Consider the following 21,235-nt stretch of genomic DNA (forward strand, 5'->3'; position numbering starts at 1 on the left):
CACATATCTTTGTGACACTAAAATTACAAGCAAAAATCATTTCTTTGATTTCAAGTGATTAGTTCAAGAGTTGAAAGTCAGTGATATATTCAGTATCTTTAACACCCTGAACCTATTTTTAATGATATTTAGGCATTGAGATAGTATTTATGTACAATAAAATTTATCCAAAGAGTACAATTGGATGAATTTTGGTAAATGTATACAGTTGTCTAACCAGCATAGTGAGAGACACAGGACATTTCCCTCACCCTAAGAAGTTTGTATGTGCCCTTTATAGTCAGTCCCCTTCCCAGACTCTCAGACCCATACAATCATGAGTTTTACCTTTTCTAGAATTTTATATAATAGGAATCATAAAGTATATAGTTTTTTTATGTTTGACTTCTGTTAGCATAATTTTTTGGGATTTATTTTTGTTTTTGTATATAAGCTTTTGTTCCTTTTTATTGCTGAGTAGTTCTCCATAGCATGGATATGCTACAGTTTATCATTTCACTTTTTTAATGGACTTTTGAGTTGTTTCCAGATGTTGATTATTATGACTTAATTGTGTACATCTTTTTGTGAACATATTGTTTCATTTCTTTGGGATCAATACCTAGAGTTGGAATTACTGAGTGGTATTGTAAGTCTATGTTTAATGTTATATTACGATACAGTTTACCGAAGTGACTGAACCATTTTGTGTTTCCATCGGCAGTGTATGAGAGTTCCAGTGTTCCTCATCTTGCCAACATTTGGTATCATCAGTCTTTTTAACATAAGCCATTCTAGTGGGTGTGTGTAGTGGTATCTCATTTTGGTTTTAATTTTTATTTCCCTGATAACTGGTGAGGTTGAGCATCCTGTCCATCTATATATTTTATGTGATGTGTTTGTTTGAATCTTTTACCAATTTTAAAAAACATTATTATAAGTTATAATAATTCTTTATATATTTTGTATAAACCCTTTGGTCAGGTATGTTATACAAATATTTTCTCTGAGGCTTGTCTTTTTCTTTGCGTCATTTGAAAAGCAGTTCTCTTAAAATTTATGTTTTTTAATGTCCTGTTCAAAAAATCTTTGCCTATGTCAAATGCAAAAGAAAATCTCCTGTTTTCTTCTAAAAGTTTAGTAGTAACTGTTATATTTTGATCTCTGATCCATTTGTATTTAATTTTTCTATATGGTGTGAGGTAGGAGTTGAGGTTTTATATTCCAAGAGAAAACCCATTTGTTCTAGCACCATTTGTTGAAAAGACTGTCTTTTGCCACACTGAATTACCTTGACATCTTTGTTTAGTCATTTGACCATATACATGTTGGTATATTTCTGGACCCTACAGACGTACCTTAGAGATAATGTGGATTGGGTTCCAGACCATCATAATAAAGCGAATGTCACAATAAAGCAAGTCACATGATTTTTTTGGTTTCCCAGTGCATATAAAAGTTATGTTTATATTGTAGTCTGTTAAGTGTGCAATAGCATTATATATAAAGAAACAATGTATATAACTTAAGAAATGCTTTATTGTTGAAAATTGCTAACAATTATGTGAGCCTTCCGTGAATTGGAATCTTTTTGCTGGTGAAAGGTCTTGTCTTGATGTTGACTGCTGCCAACTGATCAAGTTGGTGGTTGCTGAAAGTTGGGGTGGCTGTGGCAATTTCTTAAAAGAAGATGACAATGAAGTTTGCTGCATGGATTAACTTCTTTTCAGGAAAGATTTCTCTGTAGCATGTGAGGCTGTTTGCATTTTACCCGCAGTAGAACTTCTTTCAAAATTGGAGCCAGTTCTCTCAAACCCTGTTGCTGCTGTATCAACTAAGTTTGCTTAATATTCTATATCCTTTGTTGTTCTTTCAACAATGTTGACAGCATCTTCACCAGGAGTAGATTCCATAGTAAGAAACCACTTTCTTCAAAACATGATGTAGACTCATTTAAAAAAAAAATAAACCACTTTTTTGTTTTCTCATCCATAACAAGCAACTCTTCACCCTTTCAAGTTTTGTCACGAGATTGCTGCAATTAAGTTACATCTTAAGGCTCCACTTCAAGTTCTCTTGCCGTTTCCACCATATCTGCAGGTCCTTCCTCCACTGACGTCTTGAACTTCTTCAAGTCATCTTGAACTTTTTCAAGTCATCTGTGAGGGTTTGAATCAGCTTCTTCAAAACTCCTGTTAATATTTATATTTTGTTCTCCTCTCTTGAATCACGAATGTTCTTAATGGCATCTAGAATGGCAAATCTTTTCCAGAAAGCTTTTAATTTACTTAGAAAGTTTTTAATTTACTTTGCCCAGATCTTTCAGAGGAATCACTAGCTATGGCAGCTATAACCTTGCAAAATGTATTTCTTAAGTAACAAGACTTGAAAGTCAGTATTACTCTTGGATACATGGGCTGCAGAATGGGTATTGTGTTAGTAGGCATGAAAACAACATTATAATCTCCTTGTACATCTCCATCAGAGCTCTTGAATGACCAGGTGGATTGTCAGTGAGCAGTAATATTTTTAAAGGAATCTTTTTTTTTTTTTTTTTCTGAGCAGTAGGTCTTAACTGTGGACTTAAAATATTCAGTAAACCATAATATAAACACATGTGCTGTCATCCAGGCTTTGTTGTTCTGTTTATAGAGTACAGGCAATGTAGAGTTAGCATAATTCTTAAGGGCCCTCGAATTTGGGGAATCATAAATGAGCATTGGCTTCAACTTTGGTCACCACTGCATTAGACTCTAACAGTCTTGTGAACCTGTTCTTGAAGCTTTGAAGCCAGGTATTGACTTGTCCTCTCTAACTATGAAAGTCCTGGCTGGCATCTTCTTCCAGTATGAGGCCTTTTTGTCTACATTGAAAATCTGTTGTTTTGTGTAGCCACCTTCATCAGTGATCTTAAGAGTGATCTTCTGGATAACTTGGTGCAGCTTCTGTATCAGCACCTGCCACTTCACCTTGCACTTTTGTTGTTACAGAGATGACTTCTTTTCCTTAAACCTCATAAGCCAACCTCGGCTAGCTTCCAGCTTTTCTTCTGCAGCTTCCTCACCTGTCAGCCTTCATAGAATTGAAGAGAGTTAGAGCCTTGCTCTGGATTAGGCTTTGGCTTAAGATAATGTTGTGGCTGATTTGATCTATCCAGACCACTCAGACTTTCTCCATATAAGCAATAAAGCTGTTTTACTTTGTCATTTTTGTGTTCACTGGAGTAGCACGTCTAATTTTCCTTAAGAACTTTTTCCTTTACATCCACAAGTTGGCTAACTGACATTAGAGACCTATGTTTTGACCTATCAGCTTTCAGCATGCCTTCCTCACTAAGCTCAATCATTTCTAGCTTCTGATTTAAAGTGAGAGACATGCAACTCTTCCTTTCACTTGAACACCAGAGGTCATTGTAAAGTATATTAACTGGCCTAATTTCTATATTGTTGTGTCTCAGGGAATAGGAGGTCGGAAGAGAGGGAGAAAGACAAGGGAACAGGTGTTCAGTGGATCAGAACACACCTAACATTTATCAGTTTAGTTCACTGTCTTATACAGGTGCAGTGTGTGGGACCTCAAAATAATTAACTACAGTAACATAAAAAAATCACTGATTAGGAATCACCACCATGAATAGTAACTATTAAAAAGTTTGAAATATTGCAAATATTACAAAAATGTGACACAAAGTGACCATATGCTCTTGGGAAAATGGCACCACTAGACTTGGTCGACACAGGGTTGCCCCAAACCTTTAATTTGTGAAAGACACAGTATCTGCCAAGTGCAATAAAGTGAGGTGTGCCTGTGTTGTGTGCCATTGATCTATATGTCTATCCTTACACCAATACCACAGCGTCTTTATTATATCTTTATATGTAGAAATCTAGTAGTGAGTCTTCCAATTTTTTAGTTTTTCAAACTTGTTTTGCTAATCTAGGTCTTTGATCTTTCTTTATAAAGTTTATAAAGATTATAATCATCTTACCAATTCTTGAAAAAGCCTTTTAGGATTTTGATTAGGATTGTATTGAAACTTAGATTAATTTGGAAAGAATTGCCACGTCAGTAGTAGTATTTCAGTTTACATAGTTTATCTCACCTGTATTCGTTTTTAATTTCTCTCAGCAGTGTTTTTATACTGTCATTTCCCTTCAACCCGAATAACTTCCTAAAGCATTTCTAGTGGCTTTGAGAGAGAGCTACTTTAAATTGTGGAGAAAAGAATAAACTGTTGTGCTTTGAATGGATCCTCTCCAAAATTCAGGTGTTGCCAATGTGATAGTATTAAGAGGTGGGGCCTTTTAAGAGGTGATTAGGCCATAAGGACTCCTTCCTTCTTAATGGAATTTAAAAAGGGGCTTGGTGTAGGGTTAGGCTAGCTTACTTGCCCTTCTCTGCCTTCTGCCATGTGAGAGCGCAGCAAGAAGGCCTTCACCAGACACCGAATGCTGTTGCCATGATCGTGGAATTCCAGGTTCCAGGCTGTGAGAAAATAAGCTTCTTATAAATGACTTACTCTCAGGAATTTTATTATAGCAGCCCAAAATGGACTAGACATACTCCATATTTGAAAATGTATTTTAGATATTTTATAGCCCTTCCTAGAAAACATAATAAAGGCTCCTGTTAGATAATAGAAGTGTATATTTGTAAAGCTTTTACTATTATTACAAATTACGACAAATATTATTTATAATATTATTATTAAAGCTTTTCCTGTTGGAAAATATCTCAGGCCATTTAGTATTGTATCTCCTCCCCTGTTTTGGGTGATGGATGGTGATGCCACAAAGCACTGGTAGTTTTTTGTTTTTTTTTTCTTTGAGGTGGAGTCTTGCTCTGTTTCCCAGGCTAGAGTTCAGTGGTGTCATCTTGGTTCACTGCAACTTCCGCCTCCCAGGTTCAAGCGATTCTTCTGCATCAGCTTCCTGAGTAGCTGGGACTACAGGTGCACACCACCATGCCTGGGTAGTTTTTTTGTATTTTTGATAGAGATGGGGTTTCACCATGTCGGCCAGGCTGGTCTCAAACTCCTGACCTCATGTGATCCACCGCCTCGGCCTCCCAGAGTGCTGGGATTAGCAGCATGAGCCACTGCGCCTGGCAGCATTGGTAGTTTCTATAGCTCTTTTTCTCTCTGCTTCTCCCTACCACCTTCCACAACTCCTTTAAAAGAAATTACTTAAAGGATATTGGGGAGTGGACACAAAGTAGTGAGTCTACCAGAGAACATAACAACCTGAAGATAGATGACCTACACTTTACCCTGAAAGCTGTATACAAAATTAAATTTTATATACAAACATATGTAAATACATTCTTCATTTGTTTCAGCAGCAGCAGTTAGGAAGTAAAAGAAAAATCCTTTTCATAGTGACAAGAAAAAAGTAAGATAATAAGTACATGGGAACTATGTGAATAAACTTTGAAATCCATTAAAGTCCACTTGGTTAAATTTAAAGCAGTTCCTCAAAGAGAAGACTGAATATTTTAAGGATATTACTCTTTCTGAATTACTTTCTAGGTATAATGCTATTGTGATCAAAAACACATTGTATGTCTTTGGGGAGCTTTTGCTGGGGGGATAGCAGAATTCACTAATCTAGGTCTTTGATCTTTCTTTATAAGTGATTTTAAATATAATCTGAAGAATAAAGCTAGAATGGCCAGGATATCTTAAAGATATAAATAATGAGAGGGGATTTTCCTTCCTAAATACTAAGACTTACGTAATTTTAAAAATATGCTACTGATGATAGATTTGAAAAATAAATCAATAAAAATGAAATTAATGTTTATAGAACTATTATGATGATTTTATAAAAAGTACCCTCAAACATTGCTTGGAAAATTAAGTGGTGTTCAGTAGATGGTGCTAGAATTATTGGTTAATCATTATATTGCTTCCAGTAAACTCATAGGAAAGGAAAAATACTATATAAGAACAATAAACTATTAAAACATATTGATCCTTACCAGTAATCAGAGAAGTGCAAGTTGAAACAGGGAACCTATTTTATGTTATGTTATGTTATGTTTTTATTTTTTGAGACAGAGTCTCGCTCTGTTCCCAGGCTGGAGTGCAGTGGTGCGATCTCGGTTCACTGCAACCTCCACCTCCTGGGTTCAAGCAATTCTCCTGCCTCAGCCTCCCGAGTAGCTGGGACTACAGGCGCACGCCACCACGCCTGGCTAATTTTTGTATTTTTAGTAGAGATGGGGTTTCACCATATTGGCCAGGATGGTCTCGATCTCCTGACCTCGTGATGCACCCGTCTCAGCCTCCCAAAGTGCTGGGATTACAGGCATGAGCCAGCGTGCCTGGGCCAAAGAATCATTTTATACCAGTGAAATCTGATGTCTACAAGTGTGGCAACATAGTACCGCCAACACTGCAAGTGGGAATACAAATTGGTATAACTTTTTCTTAGAAAAAAGTTTGCGAATATGTTTCAAGAAAGGAAGAAATTGTTTCTTTTGATTCATGGTTTCTCTTATAGTAATCTGTCCCAAGGAAATAATGAGAATCTGGAACAAATTCATTAAAATGCACAGTTACAGTAACAAAACAAAAAACTGGTCTAATTGCAAATTATGGTACATTTATTAAGATAAGTGTTTTTGAAGAATATGTAACGATGTAAGAAAGAAAATCCTAACATTAATTGAGAATAGGTAAAATGATCTTCAGTGTGAATCTCATTTAATTTTTTTAAGTTAATATGTCTGCGTATGTGTTTTTTAGGGGAATATATCAAATGATTGGCAGTTCATAGCTAAGATTGTTGAGAATACTAGTTGTTTTTACTTTTTCTTTATAGCTTTGTGTACAAGGTAGCTTTTTTCAGGATCTTCCAGAGAATGAGAAAAACAAGCATTATTTATAAAAGCATAAGCCTTGTAGGATTTCTGTGCAATATATTTGCTTTAAGAAAAAAGGAAACTATAGATGATTGTGGCTTATAAATTTTTATTGATAAGTGGTGAAACCTTTATTTGTATAGAGGAATAAAAGACAAAAGAATACAAGTCCCTGGTTAAGTTAATATAAAGTTAGTAGCTTAAATGGAATTGGTTTCAATTTACAGATGGAAAGACTCTTTTTGAGATGGAGTCTCGCTCTGTTGCCCAGGCTGGAGTGCAGTGGCACAATCTGGGCTCACTCAACCTCCGTCTCCTGGGTCCAAGCAATTCTCCTGCCTCAGCCTCCTGAGTAGCTGGGATTACAGGTGCATGCCACCACGCCTGGCTAATTTTTGTATTTTTAGTAGAGATGGGATTTCACTGTGTTGATCAGGCTGGTTTCGAACTCCTGACCTCGTGATACACCCGCCTCAGTTTCCCGAAGGGCTGGGATTGCAGGCATGTGTCACCATGCCCGGCTGAAAGACTCTTAATAGATTAAAACACAAATAAAAAGATACACTTGGATTTTTCAATATTGATTTCTCTTATGTAGTTCACGAAATAATTCACTTTGAAAAGACTTTTGACTCAACAATTTACAGCTCTCTAGTTTCTTGAAGTTCCATAGATTGAAGAGTTTTATAGCATTTGTTTAGCATATTTTTCCGCCAAGTGTTTTGTCAGGAAAAAAGTTGTGATATTCACCTTAGCAAATTTCACAGCTTTGGCAAGACTTAATTCTAAATACGACAACTCTTATTTAATGTAGGAAAATAATAAAGTTATCTTTAAAATAATCCAGATTCAGAGGATTAAAATAAGATGGTAATAAGCTTTATAATCTTTAAATTGATTCTCTAGGTAAGATTACCTATATTGTTTTTGTGTAACTGAATTTAAGCCAAAAGTCCATTAAGTAAACAGTATAGGACTATGAGAGATGGAGGAAACCCTTTGGGTTAATGGTGGTGTCACTGTAACAAATGCCTTAATTCTTCTACTCTCATCCCTCCCTCATTTTTTCAGTTGTTTATTAAGGAGAGAGTTTTTAAAAATCTTAAGGACTACTTTCTACCCTAGAGCTATAGAGTCATAAGCTCTGGGGACTTCTAGGCATATATGCTTCTAAGAAGCTCACAGTAGATTATGTAACAGAGCCACTTCTGCCTATGAGCCAGCCAATCTAGGGGGACCAGTCTCTGCATCCTGAAGGAAGCAGCTCGTCCTAGGAGATAGAAATTGCAGTTGAAATCTGCAAATTTATTTTTATATATTTTTTTAAGACAGAGTGTCACTCTGTCACCCAGGCTAGAATGCAGTGGTGCAGTCTTGGCTCACTGCAACCTCCGCCTCCTGGGTTCAGGAGATTCTCTTGCCTCAGCCTCCTAAGTAGCTGGGATTACAGGCATGCGCCACCATGCCTGGCTAATTTTTGTATTTTCAGTAGAGACAGGGTTTTGCCATGTTGGCCAGACTGGTGTGAAACTCCTGCCATCAAATGATCTGCTCGCCTCGGCCTCCAAAAGTGCTGGGTTTACAGGCGTGAGCCACTGCACCTGGTCTGGATCTCCAACTTTACTCCTATTTAGTTTTATGCCAACAACTTGTTCTTTAATAATAAATATTCCTAAATTTATTAGGAATAATAAATGCAAAGAAAATGGTTTTTGAGTTACAGAAGATTTCGCATCTTTTTGTTATTTGCCATACTATACATAATGTATTATTTTAGAATTCAGCTGAGGGGAGATGACATGAATTGGTTTCTTTAACTTTTCCTTATCTCCTGGCTATTTTACTTTTTTTTAATCTTTTTTGAGACAGAGTGTCACTCTGTCACCCAGTCTGGAGTGCAGTGGTACGATCTTGGCGCATTGCAACCTCCACCTCCCGGGTTCAAGTGTTTCTCCTGCCTCAGCCTCTTGAGTAGCTAGAATTACAGGTATGTGCCACCACCCCCAGCTAATGTTTATATTTTTAGCAGAGATGGGGTTTCACCATGTTAGCCAGGCTGATCTCAAACTCCTGACCTCAGGTGATCTGCCTGCCTTGGCCTCCCAAAGTACTGGAATTACAGGCTTAAGCCGCTGCGCCTGGTCATCTCCTGGCTATTTTATTAGCTCTGTTAGTTGTATGTCATACAAACTTTTTTATTCTTATTGGTCCATTTTATTGGAAGGGTTGACATTACAAACAGAATTCCAGCAGGGTGTGGTGGCTCACTCCTGTAATCCAGCACTTTGGGAGGCCAAGGCAGGAGTATTGCTTGAGGCCAGTAGTTCTGCAACAACCTGGGCAATAGAGTGAGGATCCTTCTCTACAAAATGTTTTAAAAATTAGCGTGATGTGGTGGCACACACCCATAATCCCAGCCACTTGGGAGGCTGAGGCAAGAGGATGGCCTTAGCCCAGGAAGTCAAGGCTTGCAGTGAGCCGTGATTGTGCCACTTCACTCAAGCCTGGGCAACAGAGCAAGATCCTGTCTTTAAACAAACAAACAACAATGACAAAAAGAAACAGAGAACTCCAGAACTCTCTGGCTTAGAAAATCTCACACCTAAAGGTGTTGAAAATGATGAAGATCTGTGTGAATAGTTAAGAGACACCTGGAAGGGCCATCATATTCGTAGCAACAGGTGAAATGACAGACCTGTTAAATGTTTGTTTATTTGATTCATAAATCGGGCAGCCTCCCGAGCCAGAGTAGGCTCTGAGATTCCCGTGTTAGACGTTTAACAGATAATCAGAATAAGAGACAGCTAAGAGCCCTCCTGGGGTTGGAGCAAACCTCAAACGCTGGCAACAACATGCCCCTGCAAAGGGGCCCAGCTTTTATTGGATCAGGCAGAGGAAATTAGAAACTAGTTTCAGATGAATTTTTAAAACTTACCAAAACGAATGAGATGTAGTTAGCAGTACTTAGAGGATGTGTATTTAAAAAGCAGATCTCAAGTCAATACCCTAATCATCCACATTAGGAAACTAGAAAAAGAAGAGCAAACTAAACCCAAAGCAGGCAGAAAGAAATAATAAAGATGCGAGAGCAGAAAGAAATGAAGTAATGTAAAAAATGATAGAGAAAATCAACAAAACCAAAAACTTTTTTTTTAATATCAAATTAGGTAAACTTTAGCACTGATCAAGAAAAATAGAAGACTCAAGTTACTAATCACAAATGAAATACAGGAAGTCAGAAGTAAAAAGAATTGGGGAATACAGTGAACAATGTGTATGCCAGCAGTTTAGAGAATTTGATGAAATAGGCAATTCCTGGAAAGTTACAAACTTACCAATACTGATGTAAGGCGAAACAGAAAATCTGAGTAAACCTATGATGCAGTTTGAATTGTGTCCCCCTAAAACATGAATCCACCCCTGGTACCTGTGAATGTGACCTTATTTGGAAATACAGTAGTCTTCCCCCTTATAACGGGATGCCTGAAACTACAGATCATACCAAACTCTAATATATACTATGTTTTTTCCTGTACCCACATACCTATGATAAAGCTTAATTTGTAAATTAGTCACAATAAGAGATTAACAACTAATAATAAAATTGAACAATTATAACAATATACTATAACAAAAGTTATGTGAATATTCTCTCTCTTTTCTCAAAATATTTTATTGTACTATACCATGGGTAACTGTGGAAAGCAAAACTGCAGATAAGAGGGGACCACCGTAAGGTCTTTGCAGGTGTAATCAATTTATGATGAAGTCGTGTTGGATTAGAGTGGACCCTAAATCCAATGACTGGTTGCCTTATAAGGAGAAAGAGACTTGGAGACACAGACACACACAGAGGGAAGAGGACCATGTAAAGATGGAGACAGAGATTGGAGTTACACTGCCACAAGGCAAGGAATGCCAAGGATTGTCAGCAACCACCAGAAGCTAGGAAGAGGCAAGGAAGAACTCTTCTCTAGAGCTTTCAAAGGGAAAATGACCCTGCTGACACCCTAATTTTGGGTGCCTGGACTCCAGAGCTGTGAGAGAATAAATCTCTGCTGTTTTAAGCCACCCAGTTTGTGATAAAATATAACACCCCTAGGGAACTAATACTTAGAACAAGTATTGAGATTAAATCAGTAATTTATAAACTTCCATCAAAGAAAAGCCCATGGCCGGGTATCTTCACTGGTATATATGTTTTTTCTTTCTTTTTTTAAATAGAGATGGGGTCTCATGATATTGCCCAGGCTGGTCTTGAACTCCTGGGCTCAAGCAATCTGCCCGCCTCGGCCTCCCAAAGTGCGGGGATTACAGGTGTGAGCCACCACGCTCTGCCTTCACTGGCATATTCTATCAGACATTTAAAGACGAATTAATACCATTTCTTCACAAACTTTTTCAAAGTATGGGAGAAGAGAGAAGACGTCCTTATTCTGGGAGGCCAGTATTATTTAACGAAAACCAAAGATATCACAAGAAAACTACAGACAAATACCATTTATGAGTACCAGCACAAAAAAATCCTCAACAAAACATTAGCAAACCAAATTTTGCAACATATAAAAAGTGTTATACACCACAACCAAGTGGAATTTATCCCAGGAGTGCTAAGTTGGTTTAACACTTTATTTATTTATTTATTTATTTATTTATTTATTTATTATTTGAGGGTCTCGCCCTGTCGTCCAGGCTGGAGCACAGTGGCACAATCATGGCTCACTGCAGCCTTGACCTTCCAGGCTCAGGAAATACTCCTGCCTCAGCCCCCAAGTAGGTGGGACCACAGATGTGCACCACCATGCCCAGCTGTTAATAATTTTTTAACTGATTTGTAGAGACGGGGGTCTCCCTATGTTGCCCAGGCTGGTCTCGAACTCCTGGGCTCAAGTGATCCTCCCCAAAGAGCTGGAATTACAAGCATGAGCCACTGTACCTGGCTGGTTTAACACTCTTAAGTCAATTACTGTAATACAATGTGTTAATAGAGTAAGTGACACAGACCACATGATCATCTCTGTAGACACCCTCCAAAATGACATTTGGCCAAATCCAACACGTTTTCTTGACGTAAAAACAAACCCAACAAACTAGGAATAGAAGGGAACTTTCTCAACCTAAACTACAAAAACACTCAGCTAAAAGATGGAACAGCTTCCCACAAGATCAGGAACAAGGCAGGATGTCCACTCTCACCATGTACATCCACAGTTGTACATGAGGTTCTAGCCAGGGAAATTAGACAATAAAAAGAAACCAAAGTCATTCAGATTGCAAAAGAAGAGGTAAAACTGTCTCGGTTTACAGATGACATGATGATGTATATAGAAAATCCCAAGAAATTTACAAAACACTATTAGAATTTAACAAGTTCAGCAAGGTTCAGAATACCACGTCATTAAAAAAATAATTGTATTGCTATACACTAGCAGTGAACAATATGAACATGAAAGTTTGAAACCAGTTCTGTTTACAGTAGCATCAAAAATAATACAACACTTAGGAATAAATATAAAAGAAATATAAGACTTGTATGTTGTAAATTAAAAAATGTTCCTGAAAGAAATTACATGGAAAGACATGTTCATGGGTCAGAAGACTTAAAATTGTTACTATGGTATTACTTCCCAAATTGATATGCTGACTCAGTGCATTTTCTACCAGAATCCCAACTGACTTATTTGCAGAGATTCACAAGCTGGTCCTAAAATTCATATGAAAATTTAAGAGACTTCAAATAGTCTAAACAATCTTGTAAAAAGAACAAATTGAGAGGATTTACACTTTACCAGTTTCAAAACTCAACTACAAAGCTACGTTGGTCAGCTTAATGTGATGCTGGCTTGAGGATAGATATATAAATAGTGGAATAGAATCGAGTGTCCAGAAGTAAAATGTATGGCCAGTGACTTTTGGCAAGAGTTCCAAAACAGTTCTTTGGGGGAAAGAATTGTTTTTTCACTAAAAGGTGCTGGAACCAACTGAGTGTCTACATGCAAGAGAATGAGGTTGGACCCCTTCCTTATGCCATACCCAAAATTAACTTGACGTGCATTATAGACCTAAAAGTAAGCCCTAAAAGTATAAAATTCTTAGAAGAAAGCATAGGATTAAATCCTCATGACCAAGTTTTTTAGGTATAACATCAAAAGCACAAGTGACCAAAAATATATAGATTGGAATTCATTAAAATTAAAGCTTTCATGCTGCTAACAATACCATCAATACTATCAATTAAGTAATAAGAAAACTCAAAGAATGGGAGAAAATATTTGCAAATCATATATCTAATAATGGACTTGTTTCAAAATATGTCAAGAATTCTTACAATGCAACAATAAAATGGTAAATGACTCAATGAAAAATGAGCAAGGATCTAGGCCGGGCGCGGGGCTCACGCCTGTAATGCCAGCACTTGGGGAGGCAGAGGCGGGCGGATCACAAGGTCAGGAGATCGAGACCATCCTGGCCAACATGGTGAAACCCCGTCTCTACTAAAAATACAAAAAATCAACCGGGCCTGATGTCACGCGCACCTGTAGTCTCAGCTACTCAGGAGGCTGAGGCAGGAGAATCATTTGAACCCGGGAGGCGGAGGTTGCAGTGAGCCAAGACCACGCCACTGCGCTCCAGCCTAGGCAATAGAGTGAGACTCTGTCTCAAAAAAAAAAAGATCAAGGATCTGAATGGACGTTTTTCCAAAGAAGGTATAATGTGCCAATAAGCACATGGAAAAGATGCTCAACATCATTAGTCAATTAGAAAAATACAAACCTTAAACCATGCGATGATATCACTTCTCATCTACTAAAATGGGTATAATAAAAAAGATAACAAGTGTTCATGAGTATGTGGAGAAGTCAGAACCCTTATACGTAGTTTTTGCGAATATAAATGGTGTAGCTGCTTTGGAAAATGGTTCAGCTTTCCTCAAAATAGTTAACGTGTGATACAGAAATTTATAAAAGAGAATGTTGGCAAATACAACTATAATAAAGGTGGTCATGATTTATAAGACTTAAAATATTTCACTTAAATTTTTTAATACATTATATAGCAAACTACTGTGCCTTGTATAGCAGTGTTTAAGGATCATTATTTTACTTTGAATATGCCAGTGAGTTCTTCATATTAAGCTTTTTACAATATGTAATCCATGCTAAATACATATTTTGGTTGTGCTTTTAACATAAATCTTAGAATGGGAAATCATAGAAAGCTGGTTGCAAATATCAGTGGGTATTTTTTAAATATTTGAAGGAATCATTTGTGCATTATAACATGTCTTCAATGTGTTGTTTAATCCCTTTTCATTGTGCCAAGATATGTCCCATTTTCTTATTTAGAGCACTTTTATATGGAAATAAAGACATTAATTCATACATTAAAGTGATTTCAAATAAATGATATGCACTAGAACTTAACACTTAAATATACACTTAGCTTTTTAAAAATACTTTTATTTTCTGTTACTGTAAGATACAAGAGTGGAGGTAGGTGCAAAGTATTGCCAGCTTGGTCCAGTGCTCCTGCAGTCTGGGATTAGAGGCTGGGAATGTCGGGGATGATTATAATGCAGCATATTGGAACTTTTTGGTCAGAGAAACTTTCTGACCTACTTTTTTTCTTTTTTTTTTTTTGTTTTTGAGACAAAGTCTTGCTCTGTCACCCAAGCTGGAGCGCAGTGACATAATCTCAAGTGCAACCTCCACCTCCTGGGTTCAAGCGATTCTCATGCCTCAGCCTCCTGAGTAGCTAGGATCACAGGCACGCGCCACCACGCCCAGCTAATTTTTGTATTTTTAGTAGAAACTGGGTTTCACCATGTTGGCCAGGCTGGTCTCGAACTCCTGACCTCAAGTGATCCGCCCACCTTGGCCTCCCTAACTGCTGGGATTACAGGCATGAGCCACCTCGCCTGGTCAGATTCACTGTGTATATTTTAAAGCTGTTCAAACATAGATATATTGTAACAAAAGATAATGCAGTGCTTATGCTTAGAACATGCAGTGCATTCTGTTTTTCAGTTCATTTTGCTAGTGCTACTTTTGACCAGTTAATCAATTTTACAACCCATTAAAGGTTTGAGAACCACAGTTTTTAAAATAGTAATCTAGAGACAGAATTGTGAATTCAGATGTATTCTGAGTTTTTCTTCCTAATGGCCTTTTAAAAGTGTTTGTGTTTTGTGTCTGGTGAAAAACAGATCTCATACTAGGAAAGCAAACATGATCCTCAAATGAGATTTGGAATTCAAAAAAAATTTTTTTGGGGGGTAAATTAAATAAAAAAAAAAAGCATTTTTCTGAATTGAGTTGCCTGTGAAAAATAAGTATAGTATAATAGAACCACTATATTTGAGTGCTTTCAAGGAAATTATCTCTCTGGCAGTTAAAGTTTAGTTAGAGTAAATTTTGAACAAAACTCATAGTCAAAAAAAAAGTAGAAAAAAATCCAGCTGAAGAATATGTTTACATTTATTTTGCTTGTATACTTTTTCATAAAATTTATACTGAAGTTTTAAAATATTTTAATTGCATCAAATTAATTTGTCTTATTTGCTACTAACTTTGTCTTTGATTTTGTCTATGCTTTTGATATTGAATGGGGAAAGACTTGTGTGCAACTATTTCACCGAGTATTTTTGCAGGGACACTTAGTCGGTCTGGATGAACCAGCTTCGGGAGCTGGGCAAGAAGCTCTGCTTAAACAAGAGCAAGCAAAAATCATTCGATTCGAGAGACAAGCAGAAGAATTCCTCAATGCAGTCTTTTATAGAAAAGGTTGGTTTCAGTGAAGATGATATTTAGCATCTGCTTGTCTTGTATTATTGATCTCCTTAATTTCAATGTCATTTTTAAAGTTACTCTTAAAAACATTTTTCTTTATTGATATAATTTATATTGTTCTATATCCCTTGGGTCAAGTTCAAATTGGAATTAAGATTAAGGTAAACCCTGTTCCCCACATTTAGGCTCTGATGTGATGGTGAGTTTTAATTAAATATTTTAGAAAATTATTATGAAATTCTAAAAATTTTAAGCTCTCAATAGTACTATATTTTGTTAGACAACTTTTCTTAATGGAGACAGTTACTGTTTTAATCACCGATAACTAAATCCAACTGTGTGATTTTTTTTTTTTTTTTTTTTTTTTAGTAATTTCAACCTGAAATTTCATTTGGAGAGAAAATGTAGTTATATCATAAAATTAGATTTGTAAGCATTTTTTTCCTTGATACAGTCTTGTTTCACTAAAATTTTTTATATTAATTAAAATTAGGGAAATTATTATTATGTAGTAAAACTTTTCCCCCTGCATTTGAGGTGGCATTTAATAGCTCAACCTCTTGCATTTTTAAAATTTATCTTTTTCCTTGAAACTTTTGTAGGCTTGTTTTACATTTCTTTCGAAATACAGAAAAGTTCTTCAGTCATGGAGTCTTGAGGCTTATAAATCCTTCATAGAGGCATTCAGGTTTATTGTTTATTCACAAAGCATAATTGCCATCAGTCAGAACCTTCAGGAAAGTTCCCTTCATGTTCCTTTCTAGTGAGGAGTCTTTACTTTTAAGAAATTCTAAATGGATTTATACTTCTTAGTTACACTTTTCCTCCATTTCCAAGATGGTGGTTACTATGATGGGTTCTAAAAATGTTTCATACAAACTCTTGATAATCTTAAATATTCTTATTTAATCTTCAGCAGACTCAGTGATTCCATTTCTTTAATAATTCTTCATATGTTCTAGTTTACACCTCTCATTTCTCTGGAAATTCCCTCCTTCCCTTTGACATTGGTTAAAAGTGCTGGTTTTAAGTGCTGGTTCTGTTGGGTTTCTTTATAGTTGGACACTATCAGGGCTTCTGCTTAATGTGATCAGTATTTCCAAAAGGTGGTGTGAAGTGTAGTGTCATATAAAATTAAGAAATGCACAGAGATTATTTTCTGTGGCACTTTTTTTTCCCATTTTCTTCCGTTAGATCCCTAGGCAGAATTAAATCGTTTAGTGCATCCTTAATTCTCTGTAAACACCCACTAGCACCTCCTGACTTGAATCTCCCAGCTGAGTCTCCTATGTCTTATTATCCCTGCACATTGCTCAGAATTCTAAAATTATGGTCAAAATGATCGTTTTCTTAGTTTTATGAACATCTGATTGTTAAAAGCAAATTTAATTATAAACAACTTATAGAGCAGTTCTATCAGTTTGCTTACCAAATAAAATATCTTTACAGCTCCTCTCCTGAAGGATGTACACAGAGTCATTGATCTGTTGTGTTGTTATAGCAAACTTCATTATCTGAAAAGAGGACTTCCTCTCCCTAATTTACATGGAGGAACAGAACCACTTTTCATCCACTCTTTGCTTAGGGGACATTAATAAGGTCAATCATAAGACTCCTACAGAAAAATTCTGTCGCACTCTTCTGCTAGTACTATCCCTTTGTCATAGAGGAATAACTTTCAAGTTTTTATAAAGTTTTTCTTTTCTTTTTTTTTAAGAAATTAAACTTTTGGGTTATAACCTTTAGGGGAGGAATTCTTACCTTGGAATCGGTCTCAGGATAGATTTCAAGAGATGAGAATGCTCTGAAATTGTAAGTTGAGTTTATTTGTTTATGTACAAGCATGTGATGCTCAGAGAAAGAACTCTTGCTTTGGAATTTGGACATTTTCTTCTTCCCCTTTATGTATTAATATTGCTATGTTTAGATACAATCCTCTTGTAACCATCTCCAAGATAGCCATTAGTACTCTTTAAATTAATACCAAAAATGTTTAGTATCCAGGGATATGATGGACATTTTAGTCTGAAGAGAATCTTTTGTTTTAATAATTCAGATGCTTAGATTTGGTCCCTTGTTTCAAAGTATTGTAAATTATATGTTTTAAATAATTTGTGTAAAGATTATGTATAGTTCAGTAGAATCAGAGATGGAATAAAAGTAGGTTTTTATGGTACGGAATCCATAATAAATTTCAGTTTAAGAACAATATACCTTCTACAAATGTCATAATGACATTTCTTTTTAGCTTGCTTTGTCACTTGTATTAAAAAAGTTAGATTTGCATTTTAAGATATACAGGTGGCTGTGATGTAACATGTTTTTCTGCAGTTTTATTTTTCATCTGATTTGTTGCTTTTATTTGACTCAGTTATGCTGTGTTCACCTGGGTGTGGATATGTTCGTAGATGTGTATTTTAAGTATGTCAAAGAATGAAATCTGTTCAATAAACTTTCACAAGATAGAGAAATTCAAATGGCAGAGATGTAATTCATAAACACTGTCTTGTCTCATGACTGTGTTTTCATTCAGTAAAGAGACAAGATACTGCAGACATTGAGTGCTCAAAGATAGTGGTCTATGGTCCTTGTCCTAATATGTTTGACTCTTCACAGAGCTCTTTATGTTTATTAATACTACTTAAACACAGAGGCATCGCATAAATTCATAAATTTTATTTTACTTTTTATATGGAAATTTCCTTTATGTATTACATATTCTCCCAACTATATTCAGGGGTGGAAAGGTAACCTAATGTACTAAAACTTGAAATTTATACAATAGTTCATATGGAGATTTATGTAGGGAGAAAAATGGGTCTTAACTGGAAAGTTAAATGACTGTTTGGAAAATTCAATGGATGGAGATATTTAAAAAGCAGTGTATGGATAAAATGTTTATTAAAACAACTGAGGAACCATTTTCAGTAACTGTAGCAACTTCTGAACCTTACCTAGTTCCATACCTTTATTTTTAAACCACTGGAAATACTTATAGTCTCTATTTATAGAGAGGAAAGTTAGAGTTATAAATATTCCTTAGTGTGACAGAGGCATTATTACTAGTAGAGTGAGCCTCATTAAACTCCAGAAGATGAAATAAATAGCACAACTTTGTGACCATCTTCTGGTATTTAATATCATCCTTTGGGGGAAAAAAGTGCCTGTTCTTAGGAGTCCTGTGAGGTTTTGATGATGTATTTGTTTGTTTGTTTGTTTATTATGGAGATTTTAGATTTTAGTAATTAGAGTCAGTTTTTCTTTAACTTTATAAATTAAACTCTTAAGTTCCTTACAGCCCCAAAATACTGTGGGTAAAGTTATTTGCCTTCTATAGCTAATCTTTAAAAGACTAAAGAAACCTTGGTTTTATGAGAACTGTCTTGTAAAACCTCAAAAGTGTGGTGGGAAGCAAAGGTCATGGGTAAAACAGTAAGGTCAGGGGAAGAGTTTTAATCGAGAGTCTATCACTAATCACCTATATAAATTTGTAGTGGCCACTTACTCTTTTGATCACATTTCCCTTTTTTTTTTTTTTAAAGGACTATTTCATGTTGATTGACCTATTTAGTATTCAACTAAATTGAATACACACTTTAGACCAGGCAGGATTAGGTATTTAGAGGTACACAGAGGTAAATAAACACATTTCCCTCATTTTATTTTTTTTAAAAGGACTATTTCATGGTGATTGATTTGATTGACCTATTTAGTATTCTGCTAAATCGAATACACTTTAAATCAGGCAAGATTAGGTATTTAGAGGTACAGAGGTAAACAAACACAGTCTCAGCTCTTGAGAAGCTTAGTCTTCCTGATTGACTATTGTAGTGTGGTAATTATAGAGGCATGATGATAATATATTTATACAAGTTATTTTCCCTTTCATCTTAATCTCTTTTGCCTTTCAAAGTCTCTTCCAGTGCTAAAAGTTCTTTGAGTTAATGAGTTCTTATGGTCTAAACTTAACATTGACTAGAAATTGATAATTTAGATGTTTATTTCATTATTTTATTTTTTTTACTAGTTGGCAGAGTTTATTTAAAGTACTCTTGGAAAATATGTGATTTTTCTTAGGCTTTTGAGATTTGACATTTAAACACCTAGCCCAGAGGTTCTACAGTTGTGGTCCCCAGACCAGCAGCATCTAAGAACTTGTTAGAATGCCAGTTCTTGAGACCACCCTAGAACTACTGAATCAGAAACTTTGGGGAGAGAACCCAACAAGCTGTTTTTGCAAAGCTGTCAGGGTGATTCTGATGAACATTAAAGTGTGAGAATGATTGCCCTAGCCTAAAATGGATCTTAAAATTAAGTATCTCCTTTTATAATCTTGGTATGCCTTCTGTCTTTAATATAAAGTAAATTAAGCACTGATGAACTCAGTAATGCATTCTTCAAATATTTAGGAGAAGGTGGCTGAGGAAAAAATCTAGGGAAACTTGATGTGACCTATAGGTGTGTTAACATGAGAATATTTCCTAAGAGAAGGGTTTTGGGATTTCTGTATCAGGTAAGTGATTCTTGCCTATAAGATATTCTAGTTGTTATCCTTTATTTAATTTCATAATATTCAGTTATTATATGGGGGCAGATGTTTAGAATTATTTTAATGAAAATTTTATTTTTAAAAATCGATAACTCAAAAGCTTAGAAAATATAAGTCAAAGGGGAGATACTATTTTTAAGATAACTGCATTTTAAGAATAATAAGATGAAATTTTATGTTTACTTGAAAGCTGTCTTTTTTTAGTACATTGTCCCACTTTAAAAGTAAATAAATCTTTATTTACAGACAGTCCCTGGGTCTCCGACCCCAATATTCCCCTAGTGGCCCGTGAGATCATGCAGCGAATGATCCAACAATTTGCTGCTGAATATACCTCAAAAAATAGCTCTACTCAGGACCCCAGCCAGCCCAATAGCACAAAGAACCAAAGCCTGCCGAAAGCATCTCCAGTCACCACCTCTCCCACGGCTGCAACTGCTCAGAACCCTGTGCTCAGCAAACTTCTCATGGCTGACCAAGACTCACCTCTGGACCTTACTGTCAGAAAGTCTCAGTCAGAACCTAGCGAACAAGGTATGGTTTGATGTCAAGGTCTCCTCTATCTTATCAGAATACTTTACTTTGGGGAGAAAAAAAAAAAAAAAAGCATTGGCAAGTAGAGCATCAGCAGCAATAATAGCATAAAAACTAATGTGATTCTTAAATTATTTCTTACTATGCAGTGATGGAGAAGTACAGCTAAAGTTGTTACAGCCTTATCTGTCAGCAGTTCGTAGTAATGATTGATATACCACTCAGGAAAGTCAGGTGGTTAACAGTTGTCACTAATCTTTCAGTTACTTGATATTTATATAGCGTTTTATATTTTCCATAGTATTTTTATGTTTTTTAAAACTCCTATGAAAAAGTAAGTTTTCTTCTTAACTATAAATTTTCTAGGACTAGCACCTGTCTGAAAAATATGCCTCTACTTGTAGGTATAAGTTATATACTCTGCAAATGAGATCATAAGGAAAAACATGTATTCAAATTTTGAAAAAGAAACTACTAGGGTTACAAATAGAGAAAGCAGCAGAACATACTTTAGGTTGTT

At 35.9% G+C, this 21,235-nt stretch overlaps 1 protein-coding gene across 18 annotated transcripts in view; it reads left to right on the forward strand.

The window, feature by feature from the left end:
• Positions 1 to 21,235, forward strand: part of LCOR (ligand dependent nuclear receptor corepressor) — a 161,729-nt gene that overhangs the window by 95,069 nt on the left and 45,425 nt on the right. For 17 of the 18 annotated variants that reach the window (XM_054503631.2, XM_054503637.2, XM_054503635.2 and 14 more), the window contains 2 exons: positions 15,494 to 15,626; positions 20,428 to 20,715. In XM_054503631.2, coding sequence (XP_054359606.1) covers positions 15,494 to 15,626; positions 20,428 to 20,715 — 421 coding nt within the window. The remainder of the gene's footprint in view (positions 1 to 15,493; positions 15,627 to 20,427; positions 20,716 to 21,235) is intronic. The other variant, XM_063670046.1, reaches the window with a different exon arrangement.

This window comes from Pongo pygmaeus, chromosome 8, assembly GCF_028885625.2.
Source record: "Pongo pygmaeus isolate AG05252 chromosome 8, NHGRI_mPonPyg2-v2.0_pri, whole genome shotgun sequence".
In the NCBI taxonomy this organism is placed as follows: domain Eukaryota; kingdom Metazoa; phylum Chordata; class Mammalia; order Primates; family Hominidae; genus Pongo; species Pongo pygmaeus.